This window comes from Apodemus sylvaticus, chromosome 3 (genome assembly GCF_947179515.1).
Source record: "Apodemus sylvaticus chromosome 3, mApoSyl1.1, whole genome shotgun sequence".
NCBI classification, from domain to species: domain Eukaryota; kingdom Metazoa; phylum Chordata; class Mammalia; order Rodentia; family Muridae; genus Apodemus; species Apodemus sylvaticus.
This window is the reverse complement of record NC_067474.1, coordinates 156,695,269-156,712,248: the sequence shown is the minus strand read 5'-3', so window position 1 is coordinate 156,712,248 and position 16,980 is coordinate 156,695,269. Positions and strand designations below refer to the sequence as shown.

General features: G+C 50.8%; 1 protein-coding gene across 7 annotated transcripts in view; it reads left to right on the top strand.

The window, feature by feature from the left end:
• The window catches only part of Prdm2 (PR/SET domain 2), a 103,499-nt gene that overhangs the window by 84,493 nt on the left and 2,026 nt on the right, over positions 1–16,980 (top strand). For 5 of the 7 annotated variants that reach the window (XM_052177979.1, XM_052177983.1, XM_052177978.1 and 2 more), the window contains one exon: positions 14,668–14,784. In XM_052177979.1, the coding sequence (XP_052033939.1) occupies positions 14,668–14,784 (117 nt within the window). Of the gene's footprint in view, positions 1–14,667; positions 14,812–16,980 lie in introns of all 7 variants that reach the window. The other 2 variants (XM_052177980.1, XM_052177981.1) reach the window with 2 other exon arrangements.

Genomic DNA, 16,980 nt, shown 5'->3' with positions numbered 1-16,980 from the left:
TCCTGGCAAGAAGAGTTTCCAGAGTCAACGTAGTTTTGAGTTTTTAACATGACTCCAGGAAGGTCCAGTGCTGTACATCGTTAATCCCAGCATTCAGGAGGCGGGGGTGGGGGTGGGGGGCAGACCTCTGAGTTCGACATGATAAGACCCTGTCTCAACAAAACAAAACTGCTGTGAGCCTGTGTTTTCCTCGTCTTTCCTCTTAATTAAATGTTAATTAAAATTCTGAGTATTTAGAGTATTGTCCCAAAACTGAGTGACAGGAAAGATGTAACTTTTAAGATGCAAACTTTTAAGTTTGAGTGTTTCTGCCCCAGAAATGCAGATGTTCATACTTGGGTCAAAATACTTACTGATATCAAAGTTCATTTTAGACATGTGGCACTTGATTGGATATTGAGGTTTGCTTTGACTTGACTGACATCTATAAGAAACTTTATAGAGGGCAGTTTACTTTGAAAAATGGATTTAGAACCCAGGTAGATGTAGAGGATTTTGTGAATATGCAGGCCACCTTTCAGGCCTTGCTTGATGGCCAAGGAGACAACAGACTCTTGTCTGTTGGCTTTCCAGAGATCTGGTGGCTTCTGGCCTTTATTCCCTGACACCTGAGACTATCACTTGCCCAGTGACGTTTCTGCCAGAATGTGTGGGCAGGCCATTATGAGAGAACCACATCCCTTCTGGCCTACCCAAGGCTTCTGCAATTCACTTGAAGAGCTGTCCCTCAGCCAACCTCTCATCAGCATAGGCTATGAGACCCAGAAGTGCTGGACAGTCAGTCTCCCTTTAAACATTCTGGCTCATCTCAGCACACGTGCAAAAGTTGAATATGTAGTTCAATACCCGGAGATCTGTGGGTTCTTGAGCCTCCTGGTGCCTCATGACCATCCTGTAGGACAGGTCTGGAGTGCCAGAGCGCTGCAGGAGTCATTCTTGAACTCTGGACTCAACCAAGGGAACGTGCTTTGGTGGCCCAGGACTAGGGTGTGTGCAGAGCCAAGGGGAGCAGGGACAACCACAGCCTCCTCAGACTTTGGTCCACCTGCCTGGATCTTAAGTGCACAGTGCTGTGGAATACCAAATAACAGATCCAGATTGAGGGTCTTACTTCATCTTTGTTGCGTTAAGATTCCTGATTTAAAAAGCAGTGTCATACAGGGAAAAAAATGAATAGGACATAACCTCAGGTTTGTGACTGTGATTAGCGAAGACATCAGCAGCTCAGGTGTGCTTTGGGAGCACTGCCCGTTCCCGCTGCTCATTCCTTACTTGTTCGTCCTCCCTTCCCAGTGCCCCTTTCCTCTTCTGGAAGGATTAGGGTTGCTCGAGGAGCCGTCCACTTGGATCATCTTTGTAGGTTTCAGTTTCATGGCTGAGGGGCTGCCCTGGGCTGCAGTTCTGCCCCATCCCACCCCCTTGTCCTTCTGTCCTTCCCTTCAGACTAGGCAGTCTGTCATCACACTGCCGTCCTCAGGGGGGACTCTTTGCTTCAGCCACAGTTGACTGCAACAGGAACAAAGTGTACTCACATATAATCAGGTCTGTTAGCATCAAACTTTTGCATTTGACCATGATTCTTAAGTCCGCTAGAGACTGCCAGAAGGCCCTGGTCAGCTGTGTACTAACCCCAAAGGAAGGCCAGTGGAGCCACGTCCACCTGCTTTACGTGCAGACTCAGATCTGCCTATGGTATTTTTTTTAAGGTCATTTGAACTTTGTCTTCTGAGGGTTTTACCTCCGTTTATATTTGTGTAGTGCATGCCTGCCTGTGCTTCGAACAGTTGTGAGCTGTCACATGCTGGGAACTAAACCAGTCTTTCCCTCCCCCATATTTAACAAGAGTGGTTGGGCCTTAAGGGTAAGGGTAAATCAGTTTCACTTACTTTCTGACTAATCCTGAGAATTAGAGATGGGGTGGGGTTAAGCTTACGTGACTGCATTAAATTACTTAATGCAATTCCAAAAATCAGATTCAATTTTGAGCCATGAGGGTCCTGAAAATACTTGTGTTTTCTGCCTCACTTGTGCTGGCTTGATGTCCTCCTTAAGCCTCTGATGGAAAGTGATAAGAAATCCAGGCAGATGTCACAAGAAACGTAAACATCTTAAGGAAGACATTAGTGTTCAGGCAATAAACCAGAGCTGGAAGCTTCCTAAAAAGCTGCTTCTCCGAGGATTTTGTGAGAAGTGCTCCCGGAGTTGTTGGCTGGAGCACGACTGTGATGTCATTTAGGAAGCCACAGAGTCTAGAACTGTGAAGTGTAGGTTTATGTTCCGAGCAGGAATCTCCTGTCAGTATTTAGACATTGACTGTATCTACTGGAGTTATACTTTAATAAGTCAGCATCAGTCTGAAGGTAAATTTTAAACAGGATTCATGTCGTGGAGACATAGAATTGGCAGCACACATAAGCAGCAAGAATGTATGTTGGCCTTCAGGTATAGTGCCTACATTGTTTTCAGAGCTGTTTCTGCTGAGATAGATTTCAGTATTCCTTGTTGGGGTGAAGTCATATAAGCTCTTGGATTTAGTTTTGTGGTCATAGCATCCTCTTCTCACAACCAGGGCCAGCTACTGCCAGCCCAGCTAGGAAGCAGGGACATTTTCAGATGGCTTCTGTTTCCAGTTACTGACCAGATGCGTTCATTCTGGCCCCTAGTTCCTGCCAATCAGAAAACATCAGTGTGGGCCATGAGGTATCTGGCTGTATTCTGCATTTTACCCTGGAGCCAGAGAGCATTGCTGTGCCCCTGGGCTTAGAGGTGACTCCTGGAACGCATCAGTCCTGTTGAGCAAAAGTAGCCACTGTGTCCTTGTGTGGTGGCATCTCTTACCAGTGTACAGTGGGACCCCACTATGTCCTCCTGGGACCTGGGGGAAGTAGAATTCTCAGTACAGGTAACCCAGAGGGAGAGGTGACAGTACTTGAATCCTGTACCACACTAGTATAAGGGGACTTGGCACTTAGCAGGCTGACAAGCTGCTATGCTGAACTGCAGTGCAGAGCCACCTAGTTGTTTTAAACTCATTTCTATAACTCTTCTTGATGCAGCTTCTCGCGCACACGCACGCGTGTGCACACACACACACACAGAACTTGGTTTGGTTTCAGTGGAGTGGAGTTGGGAGAACCGGCTGAATTAAGATTCCCTTGGTTCTGTCAGTAAGGAGTACTACAGAACAAGGCTTCCACCCGTGGTGGCCACGAGTGTTAGTGAAGGTGACAGGCTCCTGGGAAGACCTAGTAGTGTCAACACCCACTTGGTGACAAAGTAATATAATCTTGGGTGGTGTCACTGAGTAACTGCCAGGTGACATTCAGAAGCTGGCTCATGTGAAGCGGATGGCATGTGCTTTGAGCAGTCTCACGGTGATGGTCACCAAGGGACTTTTGGAGGGAAGGGGTGGCTGAAGAAACTCCTGCTGCTGCTGCTTGTCTCCATCGGTGTTCGGATTGAGCCCAGGCACGGCGATTAAAGCAGCTGCTGTGCAAAATGACTTATGTTGCTGTCCTTAAAACATTTATATTCTTTAAAGCCCATTAGTGGCACCCGGAACCACTGTCTCACTGGGGTGACATTCCGAGCTGTATGTGACCTGCTTAGGTGAGGGGAGTGTTTTGCTGGAGTATTGAAACGTCTTGTTAATTTCAGCTTAAGAAACTACCATTCTGTGGCTGACCCAGAGCCCTGGGAAGCTTATGGAAAGTTCTAGATATGCTAAAGTGTGTCCCCAGAGGCTTTAAAATTAGCTTCCCAAATGAGTTGTAACCAGACCATGTACCCCCTTTCTGTATTAAGATCTATATTGCTCTTAATGTAATTTCCTTCCGGTTTTAATTCTTCATTCCTCTTGCTTTTGCTGATTCTCCTCGGTATAGAGTAGAGTTCAGGTGTCAGACTCTTTCATGCATGTTTTCTCTCCATCTTTATAACCCTCTAGTGACTGGCAAGTCAGGGACAGCGGTGAGGTCCAGGTGGCTTGTCTGTCCTTTTGCAGTTTCCCAAAGAGGACATAGGAACTCAAATCATTACCATGGGCCACCTTGGTGTAGCACACCCATGTGTCATCTCCAGCACCTGCCACAGCTCCGATAGCTATACAGACACACAACTGTAGGACAGCAGAAAGAAAAGAAAGCTACTCCACTTCAAAGACCCCCTGGTGAAACTAACTCCAGTAGTTTCAGGTTAAAATGTGACTCTTGGAGCTGTTAAAATGATCAGTTATAATCTAGTGAGGGACAAGGGCTACTTTGTCGAGCCAGGTGATGTCAAACCCTGCTAAAGGTTAGTGCTTTAGACAGTAGTCCGGGAGGTGGCACAAAAAGAACTTGCTTTGTATGTATAAGTGCCTGAGTTCGATCCCCAGAACCTTCGGGGAGGCAGAGACGGGTAGATTTCCCCTCCCCCAGGGCTCAGTGGCCGTTCAGTCCAGCCTCACTGGCAAGCCCCAAGGCACTGAGAATTGCCTGTTTTGAAGGACACGGACAGCATTTCTAAGAGTGACCTCAGTCTTCTGGCTTTCATGTGCACTCACGTGTACTCACACATGTACATACTTAGAAAACATGACAGCTGAGGCTGTATGTCCTAGCAGAGCAGCCTAGTGCCATTCATTAATTCAGAGTCCACTTGGCTGCTTCCTCCACAGTCCACCTGAAGCCTTACAGGCAAGTTTTGACCTTAGCCAAGCCTCCTGAACGTAGGGAGTTGAGCCAGCCACCTACAAAGTGTTCGATTCTGTTCATCCGAGTTTGGGAGCTGCACCTCCTACTTTAATCCTGTCACTTGGCATCTAAGGGCGCCCTTTCCAGTACTGCCACCCAGAATACTTTGCAGCACTGCTCTTATATCTTCTGATTTTTTTTTTTTTTATCCAGAATAAGGAAGCCCCTTGTCGATTTCTACATTGGCTGATTTGCACAGTGCTGCACCCACTTGGCTGGGCCGTGTTTGAACATGTCTCCAAAGCCTCGTTCCACAGCCTAATGCCGCTCAGCTTCATGATTTCTCCATCGTACCCATGAGTCAGAGCTGCTGTCATAAAGCAGCTGGCAGAATCAGAGGGTGATGCTGCAGATGAAGGAAACAGGTCTTCCCAGTCACCGAGAGTGTCACATGCTCACTGTCGCCTAGAGCGCTGGAGGCCAGGGGCTGGCAAGGCGGAAACAACACGCTGGCCTTTTTCTGACACCACCTATGAACAGAATGACACAGTTGAGCTCATTGGCCTTTAATGTCACCCCGACACACCATACCCAATGGTTAGAGCTTGGTGCCTCTGTAAACCTTGACATCTCCCCCCCACCCCCGCCAGTGTTTATTTCCCAAGAGTCACTAATGAAAACATTGTTCCTGAAAGTTAATATGGTTCAGTTGTGTCCCAGCCCTGGAGAGGCAGGGAGGCAGGGATGGGTGGATTCCTAGAGCTCCCTGGCTAGATAGCCAAGACTCCTTGGTACTTACAGGCCAAGGAGAGATCCTATCTTTACAAACAAGGAGGACCACACCAAAGGAACAACACCTGAGACTGTCCTGTCTTTAACACACACATGAGCGCACGAAGCTAAACCATACGCCCCTCTTCTTGAGGCTTGGCATAGGCCCCTGAGCAAGTCCATCTCCTAGGAGAACATCCCCCTCTGCCTCCCTGAGTGTGCAGTGTTGGAGCCTGGCTCATGGCTACATCACATAGTGCCAACGAGTTAGATGGCACTATGGGGGGAAGAAGTTGGGTCAGCAATGAGCTAGAATCTGTACTGTGAGCTTCAATCCTGGTTCTTCAAGCCAGTTGTCTATGCTTGGGCGAGGTGCTTACCCAGTCTGAAATGCTGGCGTACCCATCTCTTGGTGAATACATTTCAGGGAACAAGGCCCCCCAGCATGCCGTTAGCAAGGGCAGTAAGGGGGAGGAACCGGAGGGACTGCCATTCTGTACCTGTCTCCACGTGGCTGCAAGCTCCTGTATTCCCCAAGTCAGAAGCAACCTGTAACTGGGCCAGGTTGTCTGTCCCCAGCCAGGAGGAGCCTTTCTGGAAGGCCTCCACCCAGTGAACTGGAGAAACAGCCCAGGGTGGGACAGATGACCTGGGGCCACACTGTCCTCCAGTTTGTGGAGCAGGTTAAACTGTTGAGGTTGGCGCCAGACAGGGTGAGGACTTGCGGGGAAGGCACCCAAGCTAAAGGCGGGACCTGGCCCCCATCCCACGATCTCCCTGGTCTTTTGGCAGCTCCATTCCCATTGACTAATGCCCGTGCACTCACGTGGTAAGCGTGCCTTTCCAGTGACAGTGCCAGCCCCGTGTGGGACTCTGCCAGCGCCTCTCCACGGAGGAGGGGGCGATAAGGCCTTTGTGAGCCGCTCACCTCTGGGCTTGTTCTTATGGTGAACCATCTTCACTGGCACCTGATGCCAAGTGCTACAGTCCCACAACCAACACTGACCTCACACGAAGCCTATAAGAACCTCTGTACCAACAATCGCAAACCCTGTGAAAGTTGAGCCTTGCCTTGCCCTGGTACTCACTCACCTCATCTTTTGACATCTTTGGCTAAGCTCGTCTTTAAAAGACAGGTCCTAATGATGTTTCAGCATCTCCAAAGGACTTTGTCACTGAAAAGAGCAATTCCATGTAATGCCAGGGAAGACCATCCCTCTTTAGATTTTCCACACTGGTCGTCTTAATTTTCTGGCAGTCAGTAATCCAGGCACATGTATTTATTTTCTTCTCAGCCCCATCGCAAATGGTACTTCACTTAACTGGAGGGAAAAAATAAAACAAATTTGCATTCGAGAGAGATGTAGAGAGGAGAAAGTTAGGGGGATCATTCCTATGCTGGCTAAGAGGGTCCTGCAGAGTTGATGTCCCTGAAACTAAGAGGCAGCACTAGGTAGAGTGGGGGAGGGGTGTCTGTGTGAGAGGTCTGAACCTTCAGATGTATTCACGGAGTTGTAAAAAAACAGACACCTTGACCCACGTTCAGGGCAGCACTGGCAGTGAGTGAAACCCTCGGGATGCAAGCGCTAGGAGAATTTGACTCCTGGGAATAGGGACCCGGGTGTTGGAGGCGGGGCTACATGAGAGCTTGGATGCGGATTTGTTCCTTACTGTCTGGGGATGCGTGTTGTTCCGAGCGTCCCTTTGTGTCCACGGCAGCAATGGCCCCATAGGTAGGAGATGGACAGGCACAAGCTGCCCTTTGGCTTCTGTGCAGTTGGGTGTGTTTTGGCTCAGCTGGAAGGGAAAGGAGAGTCTGCCAATCAGTACCATTCCCTGATTCCTAAGCTTCCTTCTGTACCCTACACCCCTTGCCCTCCTTGTGAGGCAGAAGCCAATGGCAGCTTCCTTACCTAGAGTGCCACATGGTGCTGTCTTGAGCAAATCCCTTGCAACATCTGGCTCAGCTTCCTTTCTGACCATGAACCTGGTTGGCATCTTCCTCTGCTGGCTGGAGGGGTGGCCTCCACACACGGGGTTTCCTCACTGGCAGCTTCCTTGGCCGAGGTCCTCAGGTTCGGCTGTCCTGCCAACCTTCCTGTTAACTGGGTCAAGTGTTATGAGTTACTACACACTAGACATTTCAAGTTCAGACCTAACAGGTTTGACCTAGAAGCCCCGACAAGGCAGAGCTCAATAGATAAGACCTCTTGGGTGAGAAAGAGGCCAGGGCCTTGTGGACCTGTTGGAAAGGAACAGAAACCCTCCGCCATAAAAAGGACAGGACCATCTTGCAGTGTTAAAGAGGAGACTGACTAAAAAGACCCAGAAAGTAGCAGCCAGGCTGTGCTTGCCAGCTCCCCGTGCCAACCGCAGCTTGATGCCCCAGCATCAGGACCACAGAGACCCCTGAAGGAACCAGAACCAGCCAGGCCCAAGGATTTTCTGTTTTTTTTTTTTTTAATTTGAAAAATTATTTGTATATGTTTGTGTGTGTGTATATACGTGTACTTATTTCATTCCACCTCATTTTGAGACAAGATGACTCTTATTTCTACAACACTGTCTAGTTGACTTGTTAGTGTCTGACACTTGTTTCCATCCCCCTGTAGGAGTGCTGGGATTGCAGATATGCACCACTCATGACATCTGGCTGGTTTTTTTGTTTGTTTGTTTGTTTGTTTGCTTGCTTTTTTAATGTTAATCTTAGGAATCAAACTCAGCTATTCAAGCTTATATCACTAGCATTTTAACTTGCTGAGCCATCTGGCCACCCAGGAGGGCCAGTGTTTTTCTGCCCCTCAGGGACCACCTGTCTTTTCTTCCCCACTCCTGCACAGAGGGACTTGTTTGAAGCTGCTGGACACCAGCACCAATCCGGACCAGAAAGTATTTGTGCATCAGGCGCCACCTACCTGTCCTCAGCTGCAGGTCCCCTCGGTGTCAGCATCCCTCCACCCCCTCAGCATCCCTCCACCCTGAGATCTGCAGATCCCACCCACCTCATGGTTATCTGTGGACCTTGTTTTGAGCAGAAGTATGTATAGAGCTCACCAACTCTGCAGAGCCTGCTCTCAAACTTCCACTGCTGAGCTATGGGAGGGGGAAAAAGCCAAGTCCAGTTTTGGCCGTGAGCCCTATCTTGGGTGTTTTAAGCACTACCACGGCATCTGAGTTAGAGCCTCTGTTCCCGACTTCCTCTGAGCTTGGAAAGGGACAGCTCAAAGCAGACCTGGCACGCTCCTTGAGGTCTGTCAGATCTACGGCAGAGGGACCCCACACTGAAGAACCCTTCATCTCTACGGCTGCTGGGCCTATGTCAGGGGTGCAAGTAGGCTGGGAACGAATGGCTGTGGATTTGTATCTTGACTGCTTCCCTGTAATCGTTGCTAGCTGGTGCCTCCACCCCCTTTGAACCTCTTCTTGACCCCCAATAAGACAGGATCATACCTTACAGGGCAACTCCTGCAAGAGACCCAAAATAGCATCCTCCCTGGCCCCCAGTGCTTAGCTCACGAATGCTGTCATATGGCCATCTCTTCTTGAAATACTTATTCTTCAGGCGAGTCTCCTGTGGCTTAGAGACGTTGAGGAATCTTTTGGAGGCCCCAATACAAGTCAGAGGCAGAGGTAGGCTCTGAATGGGAGGTGCCCACGATGGGAAACGCCAAGTGACCGGCGTTCCTGGAGGTGTCTGGTGGCTCCTTCACTCAGTACTCAGAGGATTTCAGCATAGGCCTCAGGCTTGCCTTCCCTTGGCACCGGCTTGCACGCCTTTGTCCTTCCCCTCTGCCTCTGGCGTAATACAGACTCTCCAGTAGATTCCCAACGAACCGGGCCACGAATTTACAGAGATGAGTAAGGCATCAATGTGAGGCCCAAAGTAGTCTGTGCATGGGGGAGGGGGGGAAGAGGTTAGCCAGGTGAAGCCACCCCTATACCTTGGAGAACTCCTGTCCCTTTAAGTCACCCTGCTCCCATGACCTAGTCTCTGTGCCTACACGTGCTTTTGAATCCTCAGCCCTCTCTTGAAGTCACGGTTGAACATTTGTCTCTATCAGCCATGGAACCACAGTTCCCAAGGCTAACACTGGCCTCCGAGAGACTGAACAACATGTGGTGGCTCTGGGTCTTGGTGGTGTACCACCCTAATGGTGGTCACTGTTACCTGCCTTGTCCCTAAGATACTTCATACCTTGACGCAGTTCATTCCCACTGTTCCCATATCCATGTCGAACCCGTGGCCCCTGGGCCCCCTCCCCGTCCCTTCACCTCTGGGTGCTAACAAGTCCTTATCTGAGTCTTGGGTCAGCCATATACCTGACATTGCCCCCTGGGTGCCCAGTCAACATTTCAAGTGGAATCTGCTCCCAGCTGGCCTGGCTCTCCCCAGAGTGCCCTCCCCACAGCAGCAGGATCAACTCATCCTGCTCTGGAGCTAAGCGTGTTCCCTTCACACCCCTGTGCCCAACCCCGGCGTTACCTGCCTTCCTTCTGCCGTGACCCTAACATGTCTAAATCTGCAGCTTCTCACAGCTCAGCCTCCAGCAGTCCGCAGAGGCCATCCCCGACCCCATCACTTCTCCCTGGATGGCATCAAGTGCCTTCTGTCTGGTCTCCCCAGGTCTGGCCCTGGAAACCCATAGTTGTCACATCGGGGACAAGCAAGCTTCTCATTTCACTCAGGGCCTATGTGATCCTCCCCTTCACCTCCCTGGTGTGTTAGACACACCTCTGCCAAAGCACCTGTAAGAACCAAGTCCATTCGAGACTCATAGTTGGCAGCTCACACAGTCGCATCCGGCGGCTTCCTCTGACTCTGCAGCCCTTGCCTGCCCTCCGCATACTCTGGGACTCCTCCTGCCTTCATTTCTGTACATACGGTTCACTCCACCGCAATGGGCCGCGCAGTCCTGTATGCGGGCTTGCCTCGTGGCTGTGTATACCCCACACGAGCCCAGGGAGCCAGGCTTTGACACCCTAGGCCCCGTGCTATGGTTCTGGTCCCCCTGCTGTGCTGGACAGTGATCTCTGTGTGCATCAGGTGAGGGAACGTGGCTTCAAGAGGGAGGCACTGGACAGGTTTCAGGAGTTGTGGGAGGAACCTCTGTGGTGGAAGCCAGGGATTGTTTTTGGGTTCGCCACGTCTCCTCACAGGCAAAGGCCACCTCATTCTGGCCAGTGAAGGCCATGTTCTTCAGTGTCCTGTTCTTCTGCCATGCCACTTAGCAGTCTTTATATTAGAAATTTGTTCAGTGACTGGGTATCTTCTGCCTGTTTTAAGTTGTTTTTAAAAATGACTTATTGATAGTTACCTATCTTCTACTTATTTATCTTGGGATAGGGTTCCATGTAGCCCAAGGCGGCCTCGAACTCCTGCCATAGCTTAGAATGACTTTGACCTTCTGATTGCCTCCCCGGCAGAGTGCTGGCGTGACAGCCGAGCACCGGGTTTTATGTGCCGGTAGGACTCGAACCCGTAGCTTCCAATAAGCTGCCAGCTGGGCCACACCCCAGCCCCCTTTCAGGGTTTGTGTTTTTGTCTTGTTGTTGTAGTTTTGTTATGGCTTTATTTCACCTTGGTCTCAGGTCCCCCATCCCTGAGAAAGCTCAGGTGTTGTGACCTCACCTTTTCCCTCGCTCCCCAAGGCTTGAGCGCTAGGGTAACCACTGGGGCTCTGTCACCTCATAGGAGGCAACCAGGACAAACAAGCAGATTAACTCCCACAGGGACCATGTGCTGCTGACGGCCTGAGACCTGGCTGCTTCTGGCTGCTCCCCTGCTCTGTATCAGCCCCCTCCATCCCCACGTGCCCCACCCCTGTCTTCTGAACGTCCTCCCATTTCTCCCGCACATGCCATCCTGTCGGGGGTTCTTTTGCACAGATTCCTGGGAGCTGAAAAGGAACAGAGTCCTTTGGCAGCCTGAGGCCTGCCTGAGCCCTGGAATCCAAATCCCTTAGACACAGAGCTGTTCTTCCACAGGGCACAGGGCAGAAGCCTGGATGCTGGGGGGATTATTTGCACATATTAGTTATGCACAATTGCATAATAATACGTTTCATTATGGTGTTTGATACATGTATTTGGTGTACTTTGATCATATTCAACTCCCATTATCTTCTCTCCCTTTTTGACTCCCACAGGTCCCCCTTCTCTTCCCAACTTAGCTGTCATCTTTTCCTCTTCCTCTTCTTTCCTTCTTATTATGCCTCCTTCCTTCTTCTTCCTCTCCCTGTCTGTCTGTCTGTCTGTCTGTCTGTCTGTCTGTCTATGACCCATTTATTGGGCGTCATTAGAGTTGCTTATAGGAGTATGGATGAAGATTATTTATAGGGTCACGGTCACCTTAACAGTGGATACACCACTGAATAGAATGTCTCCATGCCCTCCAGCAACTGTTAATCGCTGATAGATCTTCGGGTACAGTTTTTAACAGGGAACCATCTCAGCAAAGACCTAGAGGAAGAAAGAGGAGTCTTGAAAGGGAGAGTGTCTTGACAGACTTAGCAGCCTGACAAAGTACACTGCAAAGAGAAAAAGTTGCCTGTGCGGATGACCTTTTCCGAGCCTTGCCTAAGTGCCAGGTCTGGGTAAGGAGCCCTGTCTGTGGTGTCTGCACCATGCCGTCTGTCCGTACAGATTGGGGCAGGCTGCATGGTGTATGTGGCCACTGGACTTCATTTCCTGAAATGAGCTTCCGGAAGGCATCTTGCACTAGCTGCAGGTGGTGCACCCCTCTGAGCACAGCCAGTGTGTGTGAGGCACGAGGAGACCCCCCCCTCGCCCCAGAACAGCTTTGCTTTCAGGGAAGTCGGATGCTTGACTGGATATCTTAGGAACACGGCTCTGTTTCTTAGCTATCCAAACCCCTCTGGCCAAGTTAGCTGAAGCAGTGATTTCTGAACGACTGAGGTAGGGCAGGGGGTCAGTACAGCTGGATCCTGTACATCCTAAGTATAGAAAAAAGGTGGACTTGTCCCAAGGGTGGTGGTGGGGAAAAGTGGAGTGAAGGGGTGTCGTGATCTAGTGTGTCCTTAGCAGGGAAAGATCACACTTCTGCAGAGCAGACTGGAGGGAGGCAGAAAAGCCCCGAGACCTAGGTTCAGACCTCAGCTTCCCAAGCTCACCTCCAGGATCTTGAGGTGGCAGTTACCTGCAGCTGGGCTGGAAAAGTCCTATGCTCCCTAGGGACCAGGGGACCAACTCGGTCCAAAGTAGCTGTAGGCTCTCAACCTCCCAAGGCAGGGAAGAGTCTATCCTGCAGATGATAGGAGAGATGCAGAGGTGGTGACCTGGTGTCCACCACAGTCAGGGAGTACACCCCTGGGCTCTGCCACCCAAGAATAAGCCCTGTGCTTGAGTCATGTCTCCATCTTCTTATCTGTGAAATTAACATAGAATCATTTGCTCTTTTTGACTCCCTGGGGTGGAGGCTCCAGAGAGAAAGAATGTGGAATTCACAGAGGCCAATGTGAGTGTGGCTGAAATTGTCTTCCCTTTCCTCCAAAGAAACCTAGGGGTAAGGACAGAGAGGGCCCTTCCTTCCTGCCCCGGGGGGGGTGGGTGTGGGTGTGGGGGGTGGGTGTGGTGGGGAGGACACGACCCTGGGCCAGGGAGAAAGTGCGCCCCCTTGTGGAAATGGCTGTATTTGCTGCCTCTTCTCAAGGAAAGAAGACTTGGAGAGGAAGGCGGAGCCTGCAAGACTTCCCAGTCTAGGGGCTGATTTTGAATATTTGATAGATTCACAAGGAAGGTAACAAAGGCCAAAGAGTAGCTGCCCAGGATTCTCAGAGGGAAGCTGAACATGCAGCAGGATATTAAGAGAAAGAATATTCCGAGTTCTTACTCTAGCCTAGGCTGATGTGAAACTGTTGCACAGGTTGACCCCGAGCTCATGTGATCCCCCTGCCTCAGCTTCTGTGTGCTGGGGTTATAAGTATGAGCTACCAGGCCTGGCTCCTTTATTTCTAAGCCTAGCTTTGCCGTAACTCGTGTGTGTGTGTGTGTGTGTGTGTGTGTGTGTGTGTGGATTGCCATACTGTATACCGGATTCAGGATTCAGTACCATCTCAGCACTGGGCTCAGTAGTTTCAGTCACCCACTGGGGACGCGGAATGCCTTGGAGAAGATCCCTTGTTGTTAAGGGGCACTACTGTGTTAGACTTTGGCCATATAGCTATTTGCTGCCTTGTGCACTGTGGGGTGTTTCGTAACTTCCTGAGCATCGCTTGCCATATGCAGTACGCGATTGCGCGGACACACACACATGCACACACACACACACACACCTTCAGTGTGACAACCCAAATACCACCAGATACTGCCAAACACAAGCCCTGGTTAAATAATACTGAGTCCCACTCTCTTTTACTAGATCTGGGGAGGACCCTGCTCCTATCTGCTGCTCCCCCTGGCTGCGGCTAACTTCAAGCAGGTGAACCAGACAAATGCCTGCCCTGCCCGCTTCTGCCTTCTGTACCTCACCAGCCCAGTGTCAATCAAGCCATACTCACCCCTTGTTCTGTTCCCAGAGAGACAGTCTGCCCATAGCTCTCTGTGCCTCAGTTTCCCTTCTGTCAGTTCAGGATAACAAGGATCTGAGTCAGCCGCTCGTTTGAAGAAGGGAGCTGGTCTGTGTGAAGTACCTAGCACAGTCGGGCAAGCACCCTGTACAATCGCTCACTTTGAGACAGAGGCTCACTTTATAGTATAATTCAGACTAGCTCCGATCTCACCGGGCACACAGAGCCATCCCGGCTCTTGTCGTGCTAAGCCAATGGTGCAGCAGCAGCTGAGAGGACATGACCTTGAGCTCTTAGTGTCTCAGGAGGCGGGCAGCTCCCGTGTTCCACCATAGCAGTTCAGGGTGCCGAGGACTGCAGTGGGGAGACAGAGCAGGGGTGAGGCAGGGAGGCAAAGAGGGCAGCCTTCCCAGAGGAGGTGGGAGCCCAGCCAGGCACAAGCTGGCTACATGCAAAAAGAAGATGAGAAATGGGTGGGATCATGTCTCTTTCAAACATTCCTTTAATAGGAAAACACAAAGGGCCCCCGGAATTACATTTCCATTAGGAATTCCTGTCACCCCTCCAGATACGTGGAGGAAGTGCCGCCTTGCCTAGGCCTGGGAGATACGGGCAGCCAAGATATCCTTGCCCCCCTTCAGTGATGCAGAGGCCCAAACTGGTTCCCACTGCTGACCTGTACTCTTCTTTCTATCCAGCTACAGCCTCCGCCTGGCCTCCCGGTGCGCCTCGTCAACAGCCCCTTACATCACCAGACAATGCAGAAAGGTCAAGGCTGCAGCAGCGACTCAGTTCCAGGGACCCTTCTTCAAAGAGTAGGCATTTTGTAAGTTCCTTAACAGGTAGGAGGCAGAGGCACCCCTGCACTATCTCAAGTGGCTCTTGGGCCTGAGGGTGGGGCCTGAGCAAATCTTGGGTGAGTGAGTGAGTGAACGAGTGAGTGAGTGAGAGAGGGAGGGAGGGAGGGAGGAAGGGGGGAGAGAGGGAGTGATGGCATGTCAAGGACTCTCCAGGCTAGCACGGGGCCTTCTGCAGTCATGAGTTTTGTGCCTTAGCGTGTAGATTCTGGACCACCCGGGTTCAAACCCTAGCTAGCTTCACCATTCTCCGGCTGTCGGGCCACAAGTGAATGTCTCCAAGTCTCGACTTCCATATGTGTAACTGGGGACTTGCAGCCTCCAGCGGGGCGAGGGGCAGACCACTCTGTGTTGAACGTTACCCATTGGGTGATATTTTTGCTGTGGTATCGCAAAGAGACTCAGGCACCGAGCTAGTGTGTAACACAGCTGGTCCAGCTATAAGGTATGTTGGCCCACACCACGCCTGCCAACCCTCAGCCGTGGAAAGGGGGTTCCAGCCCTTGTACACTAGTGAAACAATGGCCACTGATAGACCAAAATGGGAAATGGGGAGCCAGTGCCGTTGGTTGAGTACCCACTGGTGAGCTCCTCCCGATGTCTCTAGCGGGCCAAACCCACAGTCAGACAGCCAGCCCTGGTTACACTCCATGGCTCTCAAAACAATAAGTTGTGAAGGTTGAAAAGGAACTTAGTAGGAGAGGCCTTGAAAGGAGGTGAGTGGGAGACAAGGGAGGGTTAGGGAGAGTAACAGTCACCAGAATGCCTTATATACACAGATGGAAATATCAAATAACCAATCTAATAATCCAGAGCATTGTTTGTATGCACGCATATGTAGCGGCCAGAGAACAACCTTAAGGGTTGCTATGGTTGGTTCTGGCGAGGACTCTCTTTCTGGACTGTAGACAGTATCACTTCTTTCTTACCATACCTCACATTGCTGGGCCTTAACCATCTCCAAAAGGTCCTGGTCCATCACCCTGAGGGATTCCGACACAACACAGGGCTTTTAGGGAGACACGGTTCATTGTAGAGCCCTACCAGACACAGGTACAGAAAGATTTGCGTAGTCTGTGACATAGAATCTCAGCTCAAGAAAATAATACGCAGGCCAGCACCCTTCTGTTTCAAGAGGGAATTAGACGGGTAGGATGCGGATGAGAACTCTGGTCCTCTGAGTTCCGGCACGGATGGAGGTGAGCCGTAGGCGACTGTGCCCAGTGAGGGAGAGCTGCCCATGTGCGTGCAGGAGGGAAGGCCACTCCGAGGGCCTACGCTTCCTGCGAGCTCATGAAAAGTTAGTCCTCTCTGAGCCTGTCTCCTTCATGATGCATGAGAGTCTGTGCTGTCTGCCTCAGAGGCCGTGTGAACCTTGGAGGGCAGTAAGGGGCATCGCTGGCTCACAGGGAGAGCCGGCAGGGCATCATCCCTGGCTTCTAAACACACACAGGAGGTCTGGTGGTACCACCACTCCAGGAGCATCCCTGGCCCGCCAGGAACATCCGAGTTGTACATCAGCAGTGGACCAGATGGACAGATGTGGCATGCTTCCACATACTATAGAGCAGCATGCGGACAGAGCTACAGCCGCATGGCCAGACAGAATGGACAGAAATAAAGCATTTTCAGACAGACCGAGCTATAACTGCACGCCTAGAATGTCACAGACACACTAAACCGAAGCACAGAAGCTTAGGCGTCTGTCTGTTCAATGTGCTGCCTAAGTTCTCAGAAAATGAGCTAGGCTTGGTGGCCCAAGATGCAGTTCCAGACCCCTGGGAGGCTGATGCAGGAGGATTTCTGAGTGTGAAGTCTCCTTGGACCACACTGTGAAACTGTCTCAAAATAAAGTAAAGAGGGATGGAGGCTGTAGCTCAGTGAGGAGGGTGTGTGGTCAGAGTGCAGGAGGCTCTCCGCACTGTGAGAGGAAGGAAGCCAAAATGGGGGGGAAGAAGCCAGGGAGACAGGCAGGGGCAAGCCATCTAAAGTGGTTAAAAAAAAAACCAGCTGATGTGTTTGTGGGAGGTATCCTGAGGGGATGGTTCAGGACAGGTCGGAGTCACATTCTGCATCTTCATCTGATGCTGGATATCCGCCACGGAGATATATCCAGCGGGGCTTTTATCGGTATGCCCGTCATACTTTAGGAAA